Source organism: Hesperophylax consimilis, chromosome 12, assembly GCF_061612785.1.
Source record: "Hesperophylax consimilis isolate HC1 chromosome 12, BYU_Hcon_1.0, whole genome shotgun sequence".
In the NCBI taxonomy this organism is placed as follows: Eukaryota; Metazoa; Arthropoda; class Insecta; order Trichoptera; family Limnephilidae; genus Hesperophylax; species Hesperophylax consimilis.
This window is the reverse complement of record NC_142847.1, coordinates 706,374-732,591: the sequence shown is the minus strand read 5'-3', so window position 1 is coordinate 732,591 and position 26,218 is coordinate 706,374. Positions and strand designations below refer to the sequence as shown.

Below are 26,218 nucleotides of genomic sequence, written 5' to 3'. Positions count from 1 at the left end.
AACCTCATCGAAAACAACCTACAATGTGTAATATGACCTACACATTTTTCTTTGTTTTATTGTATTAATGAATAACAAAATTACAGACTGCCTCCTTAACTATGGATTAAGCAATTGACTTTAGCTTGGGAGGTTGTGGGTTTCATTCCCGCTGCGGGATAAAATAAAATATTAATAAGATATTTAACATTTCATAACTTTCACATTTATGTATTGATGTTGCAATATTGTATGCAAATCAGTTTGGTGGTTTTCTGTAAGAATTGAAAAAGGATTCTGACTTACCCTTGGTCTTTTCGATCTATATTATGGCCTTGAGAGACCCTGCTGGTTATCACGAATTAAATACACAAAGGAACATGTTCACTGCACCAGTTTTCTTAACAGACTGGTAATATATATATAAATTAATTGTTGCAATTCCTCGAATGTAGGTACTCCACACTGTCAAGCAGGAACAGGTAATTGGGTGTAGGAATGCAGGAACATATCGTCACCTTACTATTAAGACCTCGTAAGTTCAATTTTTTGCTAAATTGAAGTTTCTTCTACAAAAAATAAATCATTTTAAATCCTGTTAAAAGCTGGTAACCCTAGGAATTATATTCGTCCATCTATTGTCTAATTTCAAAAGCTCGTAAGTAATTGTCGTTTCAGCATAAAGAATATTATTTCAGCATAAAATATATCATTTTAGAGTAAAAAATATTATTTCAGAATAATGTCGGTAATACCATAAGCTTGAAAAAACAAATGAATGAAACAAATTTAATTTGTATTTTTATTTGTCAAAATAAATTTTTGGTGGTGCTTTTTTGATCTCCTCAACATTTTTCTAAAATAGACTTACGAGGTCTTAACAGTAAGGTGACAATATGTTAAAGGGAGATGCATATAGTTGCGTCAACGTGTATACTCCATAATCAGCACTTACTTGATAAGAATTCCAGTATTGGGACAGCAATGTAAACAGTAGCAGATATTTTAGACAGGTCCAACAAAACTTCTGGAAGTAGTTTCACCATCGTGTCTCTCATCTCCAGGGTAAAGATTGTCAGTGCTGTCACACACTGCTGGGCACAACGAGACACTGCAATACAATACATAAAGACATCTCAATATAACATAATATGTACATAACACGGTAGTTTCACCATCGTGTCTCTCATCTCCAGGGTAAAGATTGTCAGTGCTGTCACACACTGCTGGGCACAACGAGACACTGCAATACAATACATAAAGACATCTCAATATAACATAATATGTACATAACACGGTAGTTTCACCATCGTGTCTCTCATCTCCAGGGTAAAGATTGTCAGTGCTGTCACACACTGCTGGGCACAACGAGACACTGCAATACAATACATAAAGACATCTCAATATAACATAATATGTACATAACACGGTAGTTTCACCATCGTGTCTCTCATCTCCAGGGTAAAGATTGTCAGTGCTGTCACACACTGCTGGGCACAACGAGACACTGCAATACAATACATAAAGACATCTCAATATAACATAATATGTACATAACACGGTAGTTTCACCATCGTGTCTCTCATCTCCAGGGTAAAGATTGTCAGTGCTGTCACACACTGCTGGGCACAACGAGACACTGCAATACAATACATAAAGACATCTCAATATAACATAATATGTACATAACACGGTAGTTTCACCATCGTGTCTCTCATCTCCAGGGTAAAGATTGTCAGTGCTGTCACACACTGCTGGGCACAACGAGACACTGCAATACAATACATAAAGACATCTCAATATAACATAATATGTACATAACACGGTAGTTTCACCATCGTGTCTCTCATCTCCAGGGTAAAGATTGTCAGTGCTGTCACACACTGCTGGGCACAACGAGACACTGCAATACAATACATAAAGACATCTCAATATAACATAATATGTACATAACACGGTAGTTTCACCATCGTGTCTCTCATCTCCAGGGTAAAGATTGTCAGTGCTGTCACACACTGCTGGGCACAACGAGACACTGCAATACAATACATAAAGACATCTCAATATAACATAATATGTACATAACACGGTAGTTTCACCATCGTGTCTCTCATCTCCAGGGTAAAGATTGTCAGTGCTGTCACACACTGCTGGGCACAACGAGACACTGCAATACAATACATAAAGACATCTCAATATAACATAATATGTACATAACACGGTAGTTTCACCATCGTGTCTCTCATCTCCAGGGTAAAGATTGTCAGTGCTGTCACACACTGCTGGGCACAACGAGACACTGCAATACAATACATAAAGACATCTCAATATAACATAATATGTACATAACACGGTAGTTTCACCATCGTGTCTCTCATCTCCAGGGTAAAGATTGTCAGTGCTGTCACACACTGCTGGGCACAACGAGACACTGCAATACAATACATAAAGACATCTCAATATAACATAATATGTACATAACACGGTAGTTTCACCATCGTGTCTCTCATCTCCAGGGTAAAGATTGTCAGTGCTGTCACACACTGCTGGGCACAACGAGACACTGCAATACAATACATAAAGACATCTCAATATAACATAATATGTACATAACACGGTAGTTTCACCATCGTGTCTCTCATCTCCAGGGTAAAGATTGTCAGTGCTGTCACACACTGCTGGGCACAACGAGACACTGCAATACAATACATAAAGACATCTCAATATAACATAATATGTACATAACACGGTAGTTTCACCATCGTGTCTCTCATCTCCAGGGTAAAGATTGTCAGTGCTGTCACACACTGCTGGGCACAACGAGACACTGCAATACAATACATAAAGACATCTCAATATAACATAATATGTACATAACACGGTAGTTTCACCATCGTGTCTCTCATCTCCAGGGTAAAGATTGTCAGTGCTGTCACACACTGCTGGGCACAACGAGACACTGCAATACAATACATAAAGACATCTCAATATAACATAATATGTACATAACACGGTAGTTTCACCATCGTGTCTCTCATCTCCAGGGTAAAGATTGTCAGTGCTGTCACACACTGCTGGGCACAACGAGACACTGCAATACAATAACATAAAGACATCTCAATATAACATAATACAGTAGAACCTCGTTAATTCGAAATCCAGCGGACATCAAAAATCAAATTTCGAATTAACAAATTCCCACGTAATTCGAAATTTTATGAAAAAAAAAAAAAAAAAAACGCCGAAAATCGATTTTCTCGGCCGCCTCTTCAAATCCGGGTGGTATTTTAGTTGTAAATTCGTATTAATACCAATTATTTCTTTATTTTCGCGGTCGATTACCGTAGCGGCCGGCCCTGTAAATTCAGATATTCGCAATAAATTCGTAAAAATGCTATATATTTACGCGTAAATCGAGATTTTGCTGCCGATTTCGGTCGCGGCCTACCCTTTAAATTGAGATATTCGTAAAAATACGATATATTTCCGCGTAAATCGAGATTTCGCGGTAATTTTCTGTCGCGGCCGGCCCTTTATTTCAAATATCTGAATTTGAATTCGTAAAAATACAATATATTCCGCGTAAAACGAGGATTCGCGGCCGTATTCCGTCGCGGCCGGCTCTTCAAATTCAGATATTCGAAATAAATTCGTAAAAAATATGATATATTTCCGCGTAAATCGAATTTTGTCGGCAGTTTTTCGTCGCGGACGGCCTTGTAAGTTCAGATATTTGAAGTAAATTCGTAAAAATTTGTCATATTTCGGCATGGATCGAAATTTTTCGGCCGATTTCCGTCACGCCGTATTTTTTCAACGCGGATATTCGAAGTAAAGTTAATAAAAATACGATATATTTACGCGTAAATCGAAATTACGCGGCCGAGTTTCGTCGCGGCCGACCCTTTAAATGCAGATATTTGGCGTAAACTCGTAAAACTACGACATATATCTGCGTAAAATGTATTTTCTCGGCCCTTTAACCTCGGATATTCGAAATAAATTTGAAAAAATACGACATTCCAGTGTAAATCGATTCAGATTTACAAAATAATAATACTAATTACGACGATGTATAACCACGTAAAAATACAATTTTCGGCGTTTTACCGCCACGGCTGACTTTTAGATTCAGATTTACGAAATATTATGATTTATTTTCGCAAAAATCAAATTTTTTCGAATTACACGAACAAATTTTCGTGCGCGGACAAAAATAAATTTCGAATTACGAATTAACGAATTTCGAATTAAAAAAAATTTTGTATGAAAAAATTTTTCAGCGGAAATTTTTTTTGCGAAAATTTCGAATTACGCGTTTTTTCGTATTATCGGGGTTCGAATTAACGGGGTTCTACTGTATATACATAACACGGTAGGCGGAGAAAGAAGTACGGGAGGGAAGAAAAGGTAAGTATGAGGTTATCTCCTAGTTTTTTATTTCAATGAAAATAACTCAGAGTGCCGATGCTAAATTTTTGCCGTCCGCCCGCTGACTCTATTTTCGTAATAATCCGTTTTATGAAAAATTACGTTTTTGTAAATTGTACCGTCTTACCAGACAAATTCCGTTTCCGCGGGATGCCACCATAGAATGACGATAGATAAAAACACAGCAGGTTTCTAAATGTAAGTATGAACACAGTATCATGTTTTTTTAATATGAAAAATTTGTGAATTTAAATTAAGTCTTATGTAAAACATACAAAACTCAATACTAAATAACTTCCCATATATAGCTTATTTTTGCAAATTTTGTTAATTACTGTATTTTTACTTACCACACACAGCAGTATTTTGGGAAAGAAATTTAAATAAACCATTTAACCTTTTCTATGTGGCTTTCGCTTATGTGATCCATTGGCGGCTATCCCCGTACGAGGATGTTGCATTTGTTATACATGAGGATTCAGTAAAATACAAAAATTATGTCAAAACGTGCCGGTTGATTGCGTGGAAAAGGCCAGCGCTGTAAAGGTTGAAGCTTGCTCAAGTTCAGATCGATCAGCGATCCTTTGATCTAAAGCCAAGGATCCTACCACTCTCCGGCGACATGTCAGTGTGTCATAATAATGATAGGCATACCCAATCCGAACTTGATGATGCACTTGATGATCTTCTGCTGCAGCTGCGGATCGAGGTGAGTGTGGTACGGCGCCAGGCATGTCAGTACGGGCAACACGGAGGCGTGGAAGTCAGAGCGCGTCATCTTGCCGGTGGTGTTGCGCAGGCTTTCCGGCAGCATCATGGACTTGTCGGCCACCTGGAGGATGTTATTGGTTAATATATAACTTGCAATTATATTCGTTCAATGATGTGAGCACAAAATATTACATTAATAAGTATCTATGTAATCTTTATACTGTTTTTCGACAGTCAAGGAACAAAAGAAAATTTCTTAAATAGACAATCATTCCAAATAATCAAATACGAAATGTTGCTTTTTCGTGACGGAGGACTTAGCCAGTCGAAGAATCAAACTCACAATACCAGGGTGAGACCCAGAAGCAATGCCAACTCAGCCACTGACCGGTCAAAATTTATGTTATTCATTTATATTATTAAATTAGAAATAAGTAAATTGTACCAATTTCGGTAAAATCAGAAGTTTTCGATTCCCGTTTTCACCTAGTGGTTTCTATACTAAATTGATTGATTTTATTCACATAACTTGCGTAGTCAGTAACACTATAAATACCTATCGTATTTTATGTAAGTTTATTATAAAAATATGCATTTTATAAATACCATCTTTATGGGACTGCGATATTAGCCATGTGCAAAGCGATTAGCTTGCTCACACAACAAACATTTTTCGGACAGCTACTCGTGCAAACCACAGGTTAATATAGAAAATAAAACACTAACCATAGAGCATAGAGCAGAGGCGAGCAGATCAATATCGTTGCTGTTCTTGGAGAGGACGAGCGCCTTGTTCTGCATGATGCTGGGGATCTCGCGCAGCACAGTCTGCAGCACGGACCAGTCCTTCTCCTGCTTCAGGCACGTCACTATTACGCGGCACGCCTTGCGGATGGATACAAACGCTATCTGTGACTGGAACAATTAACATAATATTACACGGACAATAAGGAAGTTGAGTCCATTTTTTTTATTTTTTTTTATCAATGTTCGCATTCAAACTTAAATACTGGTATTTTTTTTTTTTTAAAGTTTGTTTTCATAATTAAATTAATTCTCAAAGTTTAAATTTTATTAAGCCCGCCAAAATGAGCTGAATCCGAGTGGTAAGAGGCGGGGTGTGGTGTGACGTCATTCGAACTGTGAAAACCACGTCGCTTGAGCATTTTGTATGGAAAAAATTTTAATTCTTCAACAAGGAATTCCAGTAATTTTTTTACCAATGTTAACCGTCTATTAGAATTGATGTTATTAAAAAAAAAAGAAAATTGATTAAGATTTCATAGTTAAATTAATATTTTAAGTTAGAATATTTGCTTTTCCCGCCCGGTACGGTACTTGTACGGTATTGCCGTCGCTACTTGTTGACGTTCCCCGCGCGAATTCAGGACCACCGCGCAGAAAAGTAAAGACCAAAAGTAAAATAACGGTTTACAGCCCAGTTCACTGTGAGACTTTTCAGGGCGGCCGGCGGCCTGAAGTGTATCACATGTTATGTGACATGTATAATAATAAAAACTTCTAAGTTATGCAATAAACAACATATTATTATAAAGCACTATACGAATATGTATCTTTAGAAATCCATTTCATATAATAATAACAACAAATACGTACATATATTTGACAAACCCAAATAAACCTTTGGCCTATACACCTCTCTCATCTAAACCGACCATCTCTCATGTAATAGAAAGAGATGCACCATAGGTGATCCGTTGTACGTACAAGTCACGACACATGTGACGTCAGAATTCTTTCGACCAATCGTGGAGCGTATACAGTCTATTGCTATTGAATGCTTTTTCAAGAACGTTTAACTAATTCTAAGAATAATAATATAGAAATATATTTATATATTTAGAATCGATATTTTTTGATCTACATGAACATATTTTTTATAAGTCAAAATATTTTTCACTCAACTTCCTTATTCTGCTTTTATACGACTTTGATGCAGCACGGCCGACAAAGCGTAATATCCCCGTGCGTACAACACTACCCAATATCAGGGTAGGAATAAACAATAATATGTTCCTGGAATGATTGCTATACAATGGAGCATATCTCCCATTTACCCATGGAACTATACTCTATGGAAACACAGAGTGAACTAAAAGAGCTGCTGGGAACAAACTAACACGCGCTGGCCCGTGGGGTGGTTGGTTGTGGGCGTCTACCTTTGAGTGTAAACAAAAGACAGATAAAAGTGTCTGACAGTCTGCAGGTTAGTATTTTAGTCTTTGATAATGAAATCTGCTTACGAACAGCCATTCCTTTTTACAATAGTGCGCAAATTCCTCGCCGACCTTAAAGCCGTTACTAAAAATCCCAGATTTTGTGAAAAAGTTTTTATCTACTTATTTAGAGTAAATAGTTTCACCTTTTACAATTGTCATATAATTTACTCACCGCACTAAACTATCACTTTGTATTTTGTGTCGCTGTACTTATTTTTTGATAGTATGAGTGTCATATCACGTGTATTAAATGTGAACAGTAAAGTAGATAAGTAGATTGGAATGAAGTACATACCTGAGTATTGTGCTGCTGAGGCGTGGGGCTGTGCGAGGGTCGCGCCCCTTCAACGCCATCCACGCACAGGTAGGGGCTGTAGTGAATGCGCCCGCCAGGTTCACAAGGGAAGCCCACATGGTAGAAGGAGTTGGCTCGCGCTGACAGGAACCATTCTAGCAACTGGAAATAGATAACATGTCATTTGTTATTTTTGTAGGTTAGGCCATTTATTAAATGTCTGTAATGATAATATTCAATACTTTGGCAGCAATTTTTTATTTATTTATTTATTGGATAATTTGTATAGCGCCGCTTTTGTGAGATATCACCTCAGGGGCGCTTTACAGTTGATGCAGGTATTACAAAAAATATAAATATTACAAAAATAGAGTGAAGTTAAGTTAAGTAAAATGAAGTATAGGAACAGGTGACACGAAGATAGAAGATGGAGACTCTGCAGCAAGAATCCTAGGTGGTGAAGGAACTGGGCCAGCTGCTGCAGCGAAAGAGTCCATCGCGTTCACCAACAGCGCCAGCACGAGGTTCGTCATCCGTCCAGGTATGTGTCTGCTGCTAATAAAGCGCTGATACACTATCCTCTCACAGATACCAGACCTTGGCAGCACCGCTGTGACGTTCTACGAAGATAAAAGATGGAGACTCTGCAGCAAGAATCCTAGGTGGTGAAGGAACTGGACCAGCTGCTGCAGCAAGAGAGTCCACCGCATCCAACAACAGCGTCCAGGTATGTATCTGCTGCTAATAATAAAGCGCTGACACCTCACATGGATAAGAGACCCTGGCAGCACCGCTGTGACGTTCGGCAAGTGCATCATTTATCTCCATGTAATCCTGTTCCTGGTAATTGTTGAAGTGGAGCATTCTGCCCGCAATAAAAATCGACAGTTAATAAATTACCCTGGGCTTAGTAAAAAACTTGCCAGGGTCCAAACTTCCCCAGTTTTCGAGAATTACGTTGAAAACATCTGGAGTGCATTTACCGATCGCCGTTCGTTTCGAATGTCCACTATTTTTGAGCAAATGTCCGATTTTTCACTTTTAAAACACTGCACTCAAATCACATATTATAAATTTCTAATAATTATAAAGTTTATTTTTATTTAAGTTCAAATGTTGATTGATGGATTTTAAAAATAATTTCAAAGGAATGTTGCCTCATTTCCCTTGAAAATACTAAAAAAACACAAAGCGGTTGTAGGACGAGTCCTGCTGCCACGAAGGGCCCTATACTATAATGATGTGTGACGCAATAGTAGATGTGTTCAACTGCACGGAATATAGTTACAAGAAGGCTATAATAACATTCCTCAATAAAAACTACATTACATCAACTTAAATTCGAAATTAGTATTCCTCGGGCGTCCCCGACTTCTTCTACAATTCAAACTCCTCTCTAAACACTCCTGGCACTAATAAGAACAAACTTTGAAATTTTCAGTGATATCGGTGGACTACTTTTCGAGTTTTGCGAGCACAAACATAAGCAGGCTGAATTTTTATATATTACTAGCTGACATGTACCCAGCGTTGTTGGGGATTATCCTTAGGAGATAGACATATACCGTGGCGGACTTTTTTGTAGGTCTTTTTAAGATATACAATTCCGTAGTACATTATTTTAATGTGTCTCATAAGGTTTAGCCAGCGTTAGCAATAAAAGCTCTTGATAATATTTGTTTACGACTTGATTACAAAACATTGACTTTTCTCTACTTTCTATAATTATAATTTGCATGGATTATGTATATGTATACAAATCTTCCGGAAGAAATACTCGAAATGATAATGAAAACCCAATCAAAATCCGTTGCGTAGTTTAGAATAACTAAGCGCACAAACAGACGGATGCGCATAGCGATTATTTTATACTATTTAATAAAAATTAAAGAAGATATCACATGTTAGCTCGTATGGACGAATAATATAAACAAATAAATATTTAAAATATTAGTATGAGGTGGCCACCTCGGTCACTTCTCCCGGATTCATTAGAATATTGGCTCTGCAATCTGTTTCCAAATGTTTGAATTTTTAAATTAATATTGTGTTAAGTTCTTACCCTGATTTCTCTTATTCCTACCTGCAATTCCTAAACTAACAATTCCTACCTACCCAAACCATCACCTTGTAGCAATATCGAAAAGAAGGAGAAGACAAACAGTAACTAAAGATTTTGAACTGACATCTCACTTGCAATTTTTATTCGGAACAATAAACAGTGGTTCAATTCGTCGTTTCTTTAATTTTTCACTGTGAAATGAACTATAAATGGATTGGTTTGGACTTGTAACTTGTAATTATCATATTCATTGTTTTTGTGTTTAATTCATAGAACTCCATTTAATTTTTTTTTAAATTTAATGTAAATCAAATTTATTAATATTATTGTTAAGTTCTGGGGGCTTACTCGCTAAATTTCGATTTCACAAACGAAAACGTTTCTGTTTGGCCAAATTTATCACATCGGACTTAAATTAGTACTCTGTAACGACATGGATAAAGTTTGGTTTATTTTAGCGTCGTCGGCGTCGGATCCGTTTGCATCTCACATTACTCTATACAGAAATGCCAAAATTGTCTATTGGCATATTTATTAGCGCGCTGAATTTTGACGTTTCCGCTGAATTCATAATATTACCCATTGACGCATTTTTAACAATTGATTAATTTATCACTAAATAAGGAAAAATGACCGTAAGTTGTACAATTATTTATAATTTTCATGTTTATTCTGTATTTTTTTACGTTGGTAAATGTATTTCGTAAGGTATCGTAACCTTTCCAAGAAGTAAAGGACTTTATAACCTCAAATTCGCTTTGAATGAACAGTGTTTTATACGTACAAATGACATTTATTTGTAGATTTCTTTTCACCTAATGACGCTACTCATTATGTTATTATATTATATTCACTAGGTAGTGTGTATTTTTGCCTTTGTCAGTTTTTTATTAGTCACCTCATTTTCGTGATGTTCATTTATTTATTTATTTTATTACAAGATAATACATTACAAAATGATAACAATGTAATAATGTATTATTCCCAATGAGTTTATAAAACTCATTTCGGGAAAGACAACATTAGAAAGGACAAGGCAAATAAATAAAATACATTAAAATAAATACATTAAAATAAATAAACGCAGGTGTTATTATGGAGTACAAGAGAAAGATTGTGTTAGTCATTAATGAAACTGCTAAGGAAATATCTTTTAAGAGCTTTTGTCAATGTTTTTTTGTTAGTTGCCGGAAGTTTTAAATTACTAGGTAATGCGTTATATTGTTTGTGTGCAATGTATTGTAAGGAGTTAATTCCAAATTTGGTCGTGTAAGTAGATGATGATAAATGTATTTGATTTTGTGATCGTGTTTTGTGCTGGTGTATGTCAGAATTAAAGACTGGTTTAGTGTTGGTGTGTGAGGAGTGTTGAATTATTTGTAGAATGGCAGTTGTGATGTTATACTTTGGCAGGACTGTAAACTTATTTTACATTGTTAGTTATTTAATACATGATAATTCTCCTACAGACTATTAAAAAAAGGGCAACGAGTGTGCAGCTGGAGTATTTGGTGGCGTGGCTCTCGGAGAGGCCTGCCATGGCTTCCGGTAGGTTCCAGGGCTTGGAGGGACGCCTGCAAAACCTAAGAGAATGGCAGAGTTTAGCAGAGGACCTAAACGCTCTCGGCTTTGGAACCTGCAAAACAGGAGAAAAGTGGCAGCAAGTATGTGCATATTATAATAATTCCAAATAATCTATTTCACCAGAATAGTTGTTTGACTAATTATTTAATTGTTTCAGACCTGGAGGGACCTGAGGAGCAACGCGAAGAAGAAGGCGTCGCGGCTTCGAGTGGAGCTGTGCCAGACTGGGGGAGGAGTGAGCAGGGTTCCACCTCTCACCCCACTCGAGGACAAAATTCTGGCCATTATTGGGCCAGAACTCATTGATGGAGTACCTGGAGAGGAGACTCCTTTCCAGTTTGTATGTTTCAGATCATATTCATGCACAGTTAAATTTTAATATGGATTGGAAAACTAAATAGGTAGTTTATTACTTTTTACAGATGGAAATTATTCCCAGTGTGGAGAAGTTAATCCCCGCGACGCCTGAGCCGGAGTCTGAGCCGGAGCCTGGGCCATCTGGCATCAGAAGAAAGGCCTCGCACAACCTTTCTAAACGACTATGTAAGTACTTACACTGAAATATCTTGGGGTGTATAGGAATTATGCTATGAAAAAGAGTAAGAATCGTATGTAACAAATATATTTATAAAAAAATTACATAAATATTTTCACTTTCAGTCAAAAATAGAATGGATGAATTCCTTCAGATGGAGCGGGAGAAGATCCAAATGAAGCGGGAGAAAATTGAACTTCTCAAAGAAATGAAAGAGATGATGGCTCTGATACTCTCAGAGGTTATCAAACGGAAGTGTAAGATATGATTTATTTTATATTAGACATTATAATGGCAATATACTCGTACATATATTAATATTGTCATTTAAAAACAGATGAGACAAAAATTACAACATTAAAATATTATTGCCATTAAAACTCAAATGCCAGAACCAGAGGATGTTATTATTGAAGATGATTTTAGAGAGCTGGTTTAATTGTGGCGATTGAGAGTCTCAACAAGCTCACGTTGAGTTAGCCGACCTTGCCTGAGGTTATTGTCGTGTCGATTGTTAATATCAAACACTTCTCTACAATCATTTTCAATAATAACATCCTCTGGTTCTGGCATTTGAGCTTCAATGGCAATATTGTGAAGAACAGCGCATGCATTTGTAATCTTCACTGCCATTACTGGGGTATAATGAAGCACACGATGTTTTAAAAGACAGCGCCATCTTGCTTTTAAAATCCCAAAACAGCGTTCTATGCAATTTCTAACCCTGCATTGCAATTTCGTGTAATGCTCTTCTGGCGATGCCGGTACCGCATTTAAGATGGGGGTCATCATGTATGGCCTAAGCGGAAATGCTGAATCTCCTGAAATATTATAATATTTGATATACATATTTGAACAAATACATTAAAAATAGCCCACTTTATTAAAAACATGAATGAAATTTACCTAAAAGCCAGAAAGCTTCTCGATTATTTGCATCTTCCAATTGTGGTTTTATTGCCATCATTTCCCATACGTGTGCATCATGTGATGCACCCCCATACCTCGCACATATAGCGATTATTTTTAGGTTTGAGTAGCATATCTACAGGTGAAAAATAGCATGATATATTTTATATGATAGGTGTATCAGCTAGTTTGTCCATATTTAAAAAAAAATTATATTTATTTACCATGAGAGCATTCATCGAATGGAAACCTTTTCGGTTGAAATATGCCTCTTCGTGGACTTTGGGTTTTATTATTGCTATATGGGTTCCGTCTATGCATCCAATTATACCCGGAAATTGATATTTCTCATAAAACCTGAAACATATATAGAGTTTTATGATTAAAATCGATATAGATACTGAACTATCAATACAGTGTTTTATAATTTAGTTGTTTTTATGGTTTCAGGACAACATGCTGAGAGCTGTGCTATGTATTGGAGACGCGACAATGCGGCGCCTTATTGAAATGTGACTAATTAACAGCCGATTCTGGCACATGTACCATCACCTTTTTACCATTTAGTATCCATTGTAGCAAAGGTGCTTTTATAACTCTTACTTATTTCCTATCAACCATTTCTAGTTGTACCAACTTATCGCTATAAGTTTTATGATCTACTTTTTTGATCTTGCATCTGAAAAAGTATGTTTCTGATTTTGTTTTATGTATTTAATAAATCAAAACCAAATTTTTTTCTGAAGTCATAAGATTTGTACTTAAATACTTCCCTACTTCATTGTAAACCATAAATTTAGTGTAACATTTTGTTTTATTTCAAATGACAAATTACACAATTTTTCCAAAGTAACGTCACTATTCATATTGAGTTATATTAAATGTTCAATATACCGTAGATGATATGAATAGAGTGTAGATACGTTACTGAGACAAACGTGCTTTGACTAAGTGGCAATACTTTAGAGGGCCGTTCACATAACTATTTCATTTGTACACATTCTTTGAATGGCTTTACTTTTCGTAAGCGGTGCAACATTTTAGTAGGATTAGTATCAATATAATGATTCGTTTAGTTGGATTAGTATGTAATAATATACACATGTACTTACTGTATCATGCATTTGTTATTGCTACTACTTGTTTATCTAAATATGTTTTTACCATTTCTCATTTACTGTACGTGTTCTAAATGCATAATCTTTTCTGTAATACATTGGTAACTGTATGGAGGCTGTAAAAAGATGAATATCTGTTGTTTTCTTATAAATCTACTAATATAAAATATTACACCACATATGTAATTTAGTTGTTTTTTGTAATTCTTATTGTTCCTTCCTTCAACCTCGATACAGACAACATGTTATAAAATTAATATTACTTTAATCGTTAAGACGGACCGTTCTTTGCTTAAATTTCAAAAACAAACTGTTTCGTCATGAAATTCAAGTGAAAGAAAGATAGAGCATGTGCTAAATGGGTTAGAACCAAAAGGTACCAAGTCAGTGGCGATATTGGTTTCCATTCAAATCTACATGGATGGCATTTTTACAGTTCTTCTATTCTATGACGATAATGATATATTATTTATTTAAATTGGCCTTAGACTACGCTTGTATACCAATATAATATCCATGTTGATGCATTCATTCCTCATCAGTGGAGACGTTATAGTCTGTCATCTGAATATGCCACAATCCTCGGGTAAACAAGATAAGTAACAATAAAATACAATAGATCAAAACAAACCCTTGTTTGACGGAATTCCTTTCTTGTTGTGTTCCTGGGAATTTGATGTGCCGGTGCATTATTCTGTTTAATGCCGACACAATCTCGTTCAAGTGTCGGCTCACTGTTTGTTGCGACAGGCTCGAGTGAAAATCATTCCCCACAATTTTTTGGTATGACCCTGTCGCAAGAAATGAGAGTGTCGTTAGAACCTTAAAAATAAATAATGTATTATGAGTACGGCAAATACACGGCAATAGAAGATAAGATAGGCAGAAAGAAACAATACAAACTGTATAAATGAAAAAGTACCTAGGCACAGGTTATGGACTAAAGAGAATTATTTTTAATTTCTAATTGTAATTTACACCGGAAAGTGCTGTTGGGGATTTGCAGATATTGTAAGAAAAAATGATTAATTAAATAATGTTGTATTCACCTTAAGTTCCAAGGGCACTCCGGTTGTTCGCCTACGTACAGGGAGTATCGGCCTCAGTTCATCACACAGGGTTTTGAAAATGTCCTGCGACAGCCGATAATTCGAAATGAATAAATTTGCAGGAATATTTAATGGATTCGAGAGATCCCGCAACTCACGTCTTCGGACTCTCTCTTCCCGGAGGTCTTCCTCGAGCAATGCTCTATTAACAAACAGCAGACGGAGATAACCTCCCATTGTGGCTAATGTAGGTACACAAAAAAACATAAATTATTAATAAGATTGAAACAGCCATGTACCTATTGGGCATATAAGATAAAATATTCAGCTAACTACAAGAAACAACTATTTACATCGGTATATATGGTAAAAGATGCATTAAAATTCTATTTTATTCAACATCAAAATTTTCCTTATAAACTATCCCTTTGCAGCGTTGGACGTTTGCGAAAGTTTCCTTCCAATCTAAATTACGCACAAATTACTTAAATAACCCAAATTAAGAACCTAATAATCTAATTTGTTTACGTAAATAGTTTTTTCTTGTAGTAATTGCTGAAACGAAGTGTAATTTCCATAATCTGTGCCTAAAAGTGCATCGGTTAGGTATATATTTATCAATTCGGTTGAGGTATTGTTTAATTCGAAATAAAACAAATTACTTACCTTTTAAAACTAGTAAATTCGATTTTATTAACTTCGAAAAATATGTCGTTGGGCGATATAAAGCTCTAAACGGTCCCAAACCAGAGGTAGTTCGACCTATTTTGATAAACCCGACAATCAAGCCTTTGGAGCTATAATGTTTCTAGCTTTCGGAGGTAGAGGGTACCAAAGTTAACAAGAACTGTCAAAATACAAGGAGCGTCGGCAGACGTCGGTCTAAAGCGAAACGTTGAGCTGTCACTTTGAGTTGTCGATTAAATTCGGGTTTACGACTTGCTAAAGAGTACCAAAATCAGTGAAAACGGGTTTGTCAGTCGTAAACCCGCGGAACGGACGCTTGTGAGAGATACAGAGTCAGCCCCCTGAAGGTATTTTTTGGTTTTTGTTATTGTTACAGCTGTTTCGGCTTCACAAGCATCTGCTACTTATATCGGACAGACGGGAAAGGCTTTCTCAACTAGATTCAAAGAACATATAAGATATTATAATAATAAAAGCACTTTTTCAAAATTCGCAGAACATCTCTTAGTAAATAATCACGTCCCGCTTGACAACAATGAACTTAAACCCTCACATATAGAAAGAAAGGGCCTTAGATTAAACTAATATAACATTAATTAATAAAGTAAGGAAAATTATTTATTCCCCGCTTCTAAGTATGTTCACAAAACCTGAACAATAGAACACATTTAAATAAATTAATAGCAGCTACATCATTATTAAACAATTAAGATAACATTAATGTGGGAAAAACAGACTTTTCAAAATACCCCCACAGAATACGAAATCTATTGTCACAATTATTTTATCAGTAAATCGATTTAACCGGTAATAAATCATTTTAAATGGGGAGGGGGTAAAATATAATCATATAAATAAGTCGTCTAAACGTGGTTATAACCACAGTGTGAAAATGGCCTTGAAAGCCGAAACAGCTGTAACAATAATAAAAACCAAAAAATACTTGCAGAACTTAATAATAATATTAATAAATTTGATTTACATTAAATTTATTAATAATTATTAATGCAGTTACATTTCACATAATTTCTAACCTTTAACCTGACGCTAGGGTGATTCTCAAACAGAGAGGGTCTCTCGTAATGTGTCTCCAAGTGGCGCAGGGCGGCGAGGTAAGAGCGGAGGGCGTGCGACGAGGGCAGGCGGTGCAGCTTGTCCAGGAACACCTTGACCATGCCAGCCGCCACGGCCGATATATCAGAGATGTCTGTTTCCGCAGAGAGGCTGATTGGCTCAGTAGTGACGTACAGCTCAAATGGACGGTTCAATAACTGAAATTTAAAGTGAATTATTATAATACTAAACTAAACATAACCGTGTGTGGTAAGATTATTTTAAGTCAAACAATGTTGTATCTACAAAATAATTTTAGGTCTAATTTATTCATTTCTGGGAACAGCTCATACGGTCTCATAGAAATCGTTGTCTCTCTTACTCTCATGGTTAAAACAATATTTAATAATAATAATAATACTTGGCTAATTTCTATAGCCGTTTTCGTGAGAAATCACTTCAAGGGCACTGTACAAATATATTTCTTAAATAGTTAATACTAGAACTACTGACTTAAAACTAGTGACTTACTGAGAATTATATCTAGAGACTTACGATTAAGGCCTATAACTACTATCTTAATAAAATATATATTTACATATTATGTAGAAACTTATAACTAAAATTAACATTAACTATCTAATTTTACAAGCGCCAGAAGAAGGAGGAAGTTCTATTATATTAGGGTGTTTTTAAAATTAGTTTTTTATTATTAGCTGGAAATATATCTTAAATGAATGAAGTGAATGAATGAAATTAATCGTCGATCTTTAACGCATTTAAATTATATACTAGTTGTCCCCCACCGCACATTGCTGTTGCAGTCTGTCTGTGCAGATAGAGAAACAATAATGCATGTTGCTTTTATATCCAACAGATGGCGCTGTTTAAATAAAACATGTTTGTCCAACAGATGGCACTGTTTTTCAAAAAAGCATGCTTGTCCAACTGATGGTGCTGTTTTTGAAAACCGCATATTTTTACACTTAAATGTCATAAATGTAGGTATATAAAAACATATTCGTATTCGAATGCAACAATGTGTCAAAATTTCAATCAATCGGTTAAGCACTTTCAGAGATTTAAGATTTTAAACAAACGAACATTAACATTTTTATTTATATGGATTACTAATAATAATTAATTTTATTAATAATAGGATTCCTACAAACGCCGTAAGGTGTACGTCCATACTCTTGATGAATTTTTTTTTTCAGAGGATCACGGTACGGCCATACTCTCCTAAAGGTTAAAGTCAGTTTAAAATGGGCAAATTCCTCATTATCACCTTTTCGAGAATGTCAAAGATGTCGGAGAACCGTTTAGAGTGACAGTTGAGGGCCAGTTCGATGAGCAGCTTGGCAGAGGCGCACCGGATGGTGGTGTCGGCTTCCGTGGAACACTGCTGGAGATTCGGTAACACCACGCGGTCTAGCAGCTCTTCCTCATAGCACGATCTAACAAATAACCAATGATCATTATCAAAAAGGACTCTACCAACAAATTTAAAGCAAAAAAATGGCATTTTAATTCAGTTTTAACATCTGATGTAATCATTTACAGTGACCAAAAACTAAAGACCCCAGCGCTGTCCGCACTAAAGCACAGTGCTGTAGCCGAGTGCAGTGTGGCAAGCCACCAACGAAAGCCAGCGAACTACTATTAAATCACTCCCTTTCTGCACATGACAATAGATGTGCACGCAGTTTCGTTTGCTTGCGGTGTAGCTATAAATAACTCCAAGCGATTAAATCGATTCCTTTGAAGTTTTGATCCTGCCCATCACTAATATAAACACTTTATCTGGCTATAAATTTGTTTATCCATTGTTGATGTAATTTGCATGAAATAATCTAAAATGTCAAATTCTGTGTAAATCATATCGAAAGAAACAATTCATTGAATCATGACAAAGGTATTTAAATAAAGTGACAATTAGTTTACGTTACAAGAGAGAAAATAAAGAGGTTTAGAACAAAAGTTGTCATTTCTATCAGTGCATTTGCGGGTGTTTCTTTTGTTTTGTATAATATAAAAATCTTTTGTTTTGTATAATTTTTTTAATTGATATTCCTTTCTCATATATTTAAATTATGCTGTCTTAGTTAAAGTCACAAGGAGGAAATCCATAGTTGGTTTTATTTTACAAAATAATACTTTTGTACAAGCTGATTAAATGTAAACTGTCGATTTCCCAAAAAATGAAAAACTAAAAAAAATAAAATAAACATATAGCTACTTTTGCTTTTATTGTTTACTTTTTAAGTATACTGGTAAACAATTGACTGAGTTTGGAGTTAATACAAATTAAAATTTAAAAAAAAAAACATTATTTAGTTTTATGTGTAAATAACATAGACATATGAATATTAGTAGACCTGCCCTAAGTGATTAAAAGCGTATTATCCCCACTCCCCATACCGGTTCCATCGGAGCCGGCTGTGCTCGCGTATGGCCTCAAGTGAAATTTGAAAACGTGACGTCATCATTCTTGTGCGAACTATGGTCGAGGCATCATCGGTTCATTTTACGAAATAACACGGCAAAATGTTGACTTGTACTATGAAAACTTGTAAAAATAGATGTGAAAAAGAGAATAAACCCAATTGTCGTATTACATTCCATATATAAGCATTATTTTACTTTATTTTAAGCATATTCACATCGTATAATATGGATCAGTTGTAGAAACATAATATACTATCACATCGAGAAACGTCTGGACGCGAAACACAAAGCTGGTTGGTTGCTGGGAAGTAAATTATGAACATTTATAAAAGTGTCTTAACTAAATACTTAAACGAAATATTCGACTCTGAAAATAGAACCGAATTTTTTTGCCGAATTTGGACTTCGCAAATTTGTTCATAACGTGGCGAGTAATTTGCGCTCCCATGTAAAAATGTCTATTCATTCAAAAGCAGATTTTACTTTTAAGAAGTAAATGGTGATATTATAATGCGAGATGCCTATTTACTGTCAGATTGATTTATTGACGAATCACAGTCAGCTCCACCCCCTTCGTTCTTCAACAGTTGATTTTACCCCTCGCCATTATCTTCTCGTCTATTAATTCCTATGTCTGTGGTAAATAAGTAATCTTCAATTAAATAATATTGTACTATCGGCTTCAGAATAGATGGGTACCGGCAAATTAATTACATACATTGGCGTTTTTATAATATTCATTATGCATTAGCAATATGTATTAACATTTCATATTCATTTTTTTTCAATTGACCTTCCACTTTTGAATCCCTGGAGCCGCCTCTATTGATAACCCATTCCTCTTGGATTATGGTTTATACGTGTCTGAAAACTTCAGCCGTAGTCGTCGGCATGACTTGTTCAAGATTCCACACAACAGAACAGACGTTCTAGCACAGCGAAGCATGACAAGAGGAATGGTGCTATTGAATGAACTTACTAAAATAGTGACTAACTAACTAACTAACTAACCATCACGCCATTTCCCCGCAGGGATAGGCAGAGAGGACGGACCGCCAAACAACTCGGTCTTGGCACACACTCCTTGCCTCATTCACATTCATACATCGTCTCATACATACTCTTCTATTGTTCTGACTCTTGACATGGCCCGACTCAAGTATCTGATTCACTTGGTCATGCCATGTCTTCCTCGGGCGTCCCCGACTTCTGCTACCATTCACATTTGCATCGTATATTCTCCTTACACTCCTTTCTTTCTTACACTAAAATAGTGGATATATATAAATAACCTACACACTTAATAACTCTCTTCCAGATATGTATAAAAAACGCCAGCATATAAAAAAAATTTAAAGTAATACTTTATGTACATTTAAAACGAAAATATGTAATTCTTGTTGTATTGTCTTGTGTCTTGTTTCTTTTCCTCTCCTTTTCTATCCCCTGTATTTATAATCGAGCATAATCTATTTTTATCAATGTATTAGTGGGTAAGTACCTTTTTGTAAATTCCTACCTTGGCTTTGTGCTTATGTGTATATCCCTGTTTGTTTCCTTTTTGTTTTTTCTTGTTTATCCTACTTACCTCTTTTTTTCTATTTTTGTACCGTTATGTATGTGAAACTTATAATTTTGATAATTTTTGTACTGTTTGGAATGTGAAACATATAATTTAGATAATTTTTGTACTATTTTGTATGTGAAACATATAATTTTGATATCAAAATACCAATGTAAAATTGGACCTATTAACTCCCACCTATGTATTGTAAGTTCCTCCCGTCCCTACAATGAGTTTTGTAACACATCGGGATTGCTCTAACGGAACGGAAGTATGTATTAGTAACGGTGCCCAAGACTTACCGTGGCTTGCAGTGCTAATATTCTAATAATAATAAATGTGGGAAGTTTAGTGAAATCCTACACGTCGCATTCTAAGCATGCTCGTTAACCTGTTTTGCTCCACAATAGTTTGCAGTATGTGGAGCACCCTCAGGCGGATACTGACGCGGGCCTCTTGGCGGCAGTAGCGCTCCACCAGCGTGTTGAGGGTCATGAGCCACTCGTGGTTGGTGGGGATCACGCGAGATGTCATGTAGTTTATCAGCTTTATCACGGATTGCTCCTGGAAAATGTAAAAAAACAACATGTTCATCACCAATAGCCCCTGTACAGTAGAACCCCGGTAATTTGACATCAAAAATCTAATTTCAAATTAACGAATAACAACGTAATTTTAAATTTTAATTTTAAAAAATGCCAAAAATCGAGTTCCTCGACTGCCTCTTCAAATTCGCGTAGGTTCTTCGGAGTAAATTTGTAATAATACGATTTATTTCCGTGTAAATTGAATTTTTGCAGCAATTCAGTTCTTCAAAGTAAAATCGTGTAAATACTACATATCTGTGCATAAATCAAATTTTCGCAGCCGATTACCGTTGCGGCCTGCCCTTTAAACTCTGATATTCGAAGTAAATTCGTAAAAATTCAACATACATCGGTGTAAATCGAAAATTCGCCGTTGATTACCGTCACCGCAGGGCCTTGAAATTCAGATATTTGATTAAATTACTAAAAATTTGACATATTTCTGCGTAAATCCAATTTTCTCAAGCCGGCCCTACAAACTCGGATATCTAAAGTAAATTTTTTTAAATATGACATTCCAGTCAATTCAGGACGAAGCATAATGGCGTAAATCGAAATTTTATGAAGTTTTACCACTTAGCTTTGCATTATTTTTTGGTAGATTCATTCAGATTTATGAAATCATATTGTTTATTTTCACAAAAATCGATTTTTTTCGAATTATATGAAAAATTTTTAGAGCGCTGCCAAAAATAATTTCGAAATTCGAATTAAAAAACATTTTGGATGAAAAACAAATTCTGTTTCTTTTGGAAAATTTTTCGAATTATCGGGATTCTTCTGTACTGTACACAGATTTTTTTTTGTTTATGTGATGATCACACCAGAGCCCCAACAGTGGTGAATGCTGTGAGGTGAAGAAATGGTTGAAGAGGAAGAAGAAATGAAACACGACGATTTGGAAAACATGACGAACTTCAGCTTGCTAGTCGAGAGCCTTACCCCTCGACCATGGAGCCCTTCTGTTTAATAAATTTCTTAGTTTTCTATAAGTAATATCATAATAACGGAGACAGTTACTAACCGGCCGTGTGTGGCCGCACTTGTCAATGAGGCAGTACATGTTGTCTATGTTCCCATTGAAGTGACCCGAGTCCCGCAGCTGCTCGATGCATGTGATGGTCTCGTGGAGGTGTGACACGGTGAGCTGGTAGGGGGACTGTGTTGCTTCTGGAAACACAACCAATAATGTTTTTCAACAAAAGTGAAGAAAACTAACACCTAACCTAACATATATTTTATCATGCTCTATTTTATCAAACTTATTGTCTTCAAACAGTGTCTTAACCACTCAGAACATTAGAACGTCAAAAGACGTAAATATGATAATAGCGGTCAAGACATTAGAACGTCTTTTCACGTAAACGCGCGAGATTTTACAAAAATCGATTTATTTCCATCACTAGTATACGGATTGCCATGATTTAAAAAACAGAGTATCGATAATGAATAACGCTACGCGTCTGTATTCAAGAATATCTATGGAACGTAGAGTTGCATTATCTAAGCCGATTGAATCTGTCATCTTGTTCGTTGATAATTTATTGCGTTTCTAAATAATTTATTAAAAATATTTTAGTTTAAACGGTTAATATTCTGAGGTGACTAATAGTTTTTAATTATATTTCTTCAATATATAAAGTGTTATTTCTTTATGATACTCAGAAAAAAGTACATTTTTCAAAGCTTTGAAATAATTGTAAGCGATTTTTAAATATTTTAGACGTTTTCATAAAATGTATATTTAGAAACGCAAATATTTATGTATTACAACACAATACGATAATGAATTTCATAATCTTTCCAAAACATTTTTTAGAATGAGGCTACGTTTCCCAAAACGTGAGTTATGAAGCTTTTAGCAAAACTCGTAAATAACACAAAAATTATAACGTTTTGACAGTTCTCAAAGGAACACATAGTAGATAAAAGTCTTTGTCTGAGAGGTTAATAAACAAAGTCTACAAAATATGAATGCTTGCTTTTTTACTCTCAGCGAGACAATGTGCCTTTCTAGTTTTCAAAGATTTTTCATATAAAAAGTGCGCACGCATTCACCACAGTGTTTGACGCCGCAATGAAATAACCAAGACTAATTTTTTTTTTAAATTTTATGTTTTACTCATTTTTTATTAGTACCGTTATTACGGAATATGGTTTTGTAAGTTCACATTTTGAAAAACGATCGATCGAGCCAATTATTTCGTACAAATACTGCGTGCTTTAAATTATGAATGCTGTAAAACGATTCATAGAGGAACGATCAATGCAATCTATTTTTGCGCATTTTCTATGAAATTAATTCAGGACTGGAAGAAATAAACGACACATGTTGGAAAAGGATTATTCGTGGAACGATCGATGGAGAATTCACTGTATTGAGGCTGTCCGTGGTTCGGTTGGTAGGTTACTTGGATAGCAATTAGACGCACCCAATTCAATATTCACAGATTCAATTAACTGTCTTGAATGTGTCCTTTGTACAATGCTATTAACCCTTTCAATACCAGACTTTTTCCAGCCAACGAAAAAATGTTTGTCTACACTATTGAGTTCTGTGATTTTTTTCAATATTTAAAAAAAAAAAAAAAAAAAAATTTTCCATATATAGGTTTTCGAAATATTTCATGTTCCTGAGGAAGAACATTGGGGCTTAGGGGGTGTAAGTCAAAGAACGGGTAGTACAAGGAGCATACATAATTTTAAAGTGTTTTTAATTGTTTAAATAGAAAATAAATACACAAAAATCAATTCTATTAATCTATAAAGGCAAGCATATTAAATTGCAATTTAATATTATGCTAAAATAATTTTAGTAAAAAAGAAAAAAATCAAAATATATATTTTTTAAACAACGGACCATTACCCTAAATTAACGCAAGAAAAACAAATAGAACAAAAAATATTAGTGGTGAAATAAAACAAAACAATTTCTTTCTCTTTGGAGACACAAACCGACATTCGTGCTTTTGCCCGTGTAAATTTCAAAATCATAGACGAGCCCACTGGCTCCCGCTCGGGAGAAGACTTTGATGCCCCACTTGTGTGGCTTGTTTTTAATATATTGTTTCAAATTACTTCTCCCTTTGAACGGTATCATGAGCTCGTCTACAGAATTGAATTCCTCAGGTTCGATCTTGGCCATATTTTCAAGGAGGGAATTTACCATCGGCCTTATTTTAAATAATTTGGCGTAACCCTCTTGTCCTCTTGGAATCAACGAGCTATTGTCATTTAAATGAAGACACCAGCGTAACTTAGTGAAACGATTTCTAGGCATGACATCAACGATGAGAGAGCCTCGCATCATTGGCCCAGTAAAGGTGGAATGCCGTATACTTAAGGATACCCATCATAATGTGGTGTTGACGCTGGTGCTATTTTCTTGAACTGAATACAAATTTGTCTGCTCAACAATATTTTTTATAATATTTTCATCTTTGAAACATAAAAAAATATTGTAGAGCAGACATATCCAGTGGTGGTTTTGAGAAAGTAACATCACAGTAGGAGTCCACATGATCGACATCTTTCTTGATCCACCGTAGATCGGATCTCCGTCCATGGGAAGTTGAGGCTTCACTGGGCTGTCCTTGCGGCACGGTGCAGGACACTGGCTCGTCTTCCACTAGATGCTGCCTCTCTTCCAAAGTCTATAATTAAAAATATATACTTTATGGTTTCATTTAAAACCCAAATTTGTTCATACTTAAATCCAGTGGCGGCCAGCTAATATGTGCTCCCGAGCGCCGAACAACCAACAAGATTTCCGACATGGCTAATCACAATACGAAACTCGGTTCGGTTATAATATCTCATTCAAAAGGTACCTACTTATTAAGCGCGCTTAACTTGCAGACCGACTTTGACTTGTGCCTATGTTCGTAGCAGTTCGTTTTCGATTGCGATCCAAAATTTAACTGCTTTGTCGCATATTCTGTGGAACAGTCGAAAGCGTGGGTCCATACCATTACATACTATTCTTTGCAAATAATACCATATCAAGAACGGCGTTCGGAGTTTTACCACCACGTCAGAAGGAACGGTTTATTCAGTAGAAAGTTAAACTAAAACGCGTATGTTTGATATTATTGTCGATATCGTTGTTTCAATTAACCATCTGCTATTTTTCAGCGAATGTTACGCTTCTTCGATACAAGCATACAGGATAAAACTTGTCATTAAGAGATGAGTGATGGTCAGATTACTTATTATCAGTTCAGTCAGTACTCGCCGTTGCCAGGCATTGTCTCTTGAATTTAAAACTTTTCTTACTCTGAGAAAGTTTTGAAGTTTAATTGCAGGTTATATCGATCTTGTATATCAATTATTAATAAGGCATATCAATTGCATGTTATACTAATTTATGATTACTTTTGTGTTTGTTCAACGTATAAATTAAGAATGAGTTTGAATGTGGAATACATTAAGAATAATAGGTCGAGTTTTAAAAACAAAGTGATAATAAAAAATGCCGGTCCACCTAAAACCTGAACTGATAATAAAATAAGAGTGTAAATCTGGATCGAAGAAGTTTACTCGATCATTTAACAAAACAATGTATAACAAAGCTTGTAGCTCTGTGCATGTGATCAATTGAATATTTTATTTTGTTTTACGTGTTTAATTTACGATGTTGATTCAGTTTGGACAATCAGCGGTGTTACTGATGTAACTCACCTTTCTGAAAAAATCAAAAAACATAATTCTTATCATTTACATTTACAAAAAAATTTGAGCTTAAAGGTTTTAGGAAAAGTTGACATCAGAATGCAATTGGATTCAGGCTACCGTGCCTAAGGTAAACACCATAATGAGCTATTTAATAAAAATCGATACAGGTCAAATTTTCCAGAACATGATTTCAATGTGACGCTTAAAACGTATGACTTCCTAAATAAAGTTCAGTACCTAAAAGGTGAACTCTGTGCAATTTACGCCCGCGACGATTTTTCAAAAGCTAACG

General features: G+C 35.5%; 2 protein-coding genes and 1 long non-coding RNA gene across 7 annotated transcripts in view; 1 reads left to right on the top strand and 2 right to left on the bottom strand.

Annotated features, from left to right (window-relative positions):
- Window positions 1-26,218, bottom strand: part of gig (TSC complex subunit tuberin) — a 75,861-nt gene that overhangs the window by 37,732 nt on the left and 11,911 nt on the right. For all 4 annotated transcript variants that reach the window (XM_089638006.1, XM_089638009.1, XM_089638007.1 and 1 more), the window contains exons 8-15: window positions 22,277-22,422; window positions 21,057-21,229; window positions 17,942-18,110; window positions 16,635-16,871; window positions 7,657-7,818; window positions 5,848-6,036; window positions 5,065-5,242; window positions 935-1,090 (exon numbers count right to left, since the gene is read on the bottom strand). In XM_089638006.1, coding sequence (XP_089494132.1) covers window positions 935-1,090; window positions 5,065-5,242; window positions 5,848-6,036; window positions 7,657-7,818; window positions 16,635-16,871; window positions 17,942-18,110; window positions 21,057-21,229; window positions 22,277-22,422 — 1,410 coding nt within the window. The remainder of the gene's footprint in view (window positions 1-934; window positions 1,091-5,064; window positions 5,243-5,847; window positions 6,037-7,656; window positions 7,819-16,634; window positions 16,872-17,941; window positions 18,111-21,056; window positions 21,230-22,276; window positions 22,423-26,218) is intronic.
- Window positions 10,759-11,771, top strand: LOC149418971 (uncharacterized). Its single transcript, XM_089637907.1, has 3 exons — window positions 10,759-11,382; window positions 11,460-11,642; window positions 11,742-11,771. Exons 1-3 carry the CDS (start codon window positions 11,170-11,172, stop codon window positions 11,769-11,771), a joined length of 426 nt encoding a protein of 141 aa, XP_089494033.1. The 5' UTR covers window positions 10,759-11,169.
- Window positions 12,944-15,879, bottom strand: LOC149418970 (uncharacterized). 2 transcript variants are annotated; one of them, XR_016302889.1, is made up of 4 exons: window positions 15,580-15,879; window positions 14,914-15,378; window positions 14,496-14,686; window positions 12,944-13,103 (listed from the first exon to the last, which is right to left on the bottom strand). It is a non-coding gene; the product is annotated as an uncharacterized LOC149418970 (long non-coding RNA). The 2 variants fall into 2 exon arrangements; XR_016302888.1 differs by having other exon boundaries at window positions 14,914-15,879.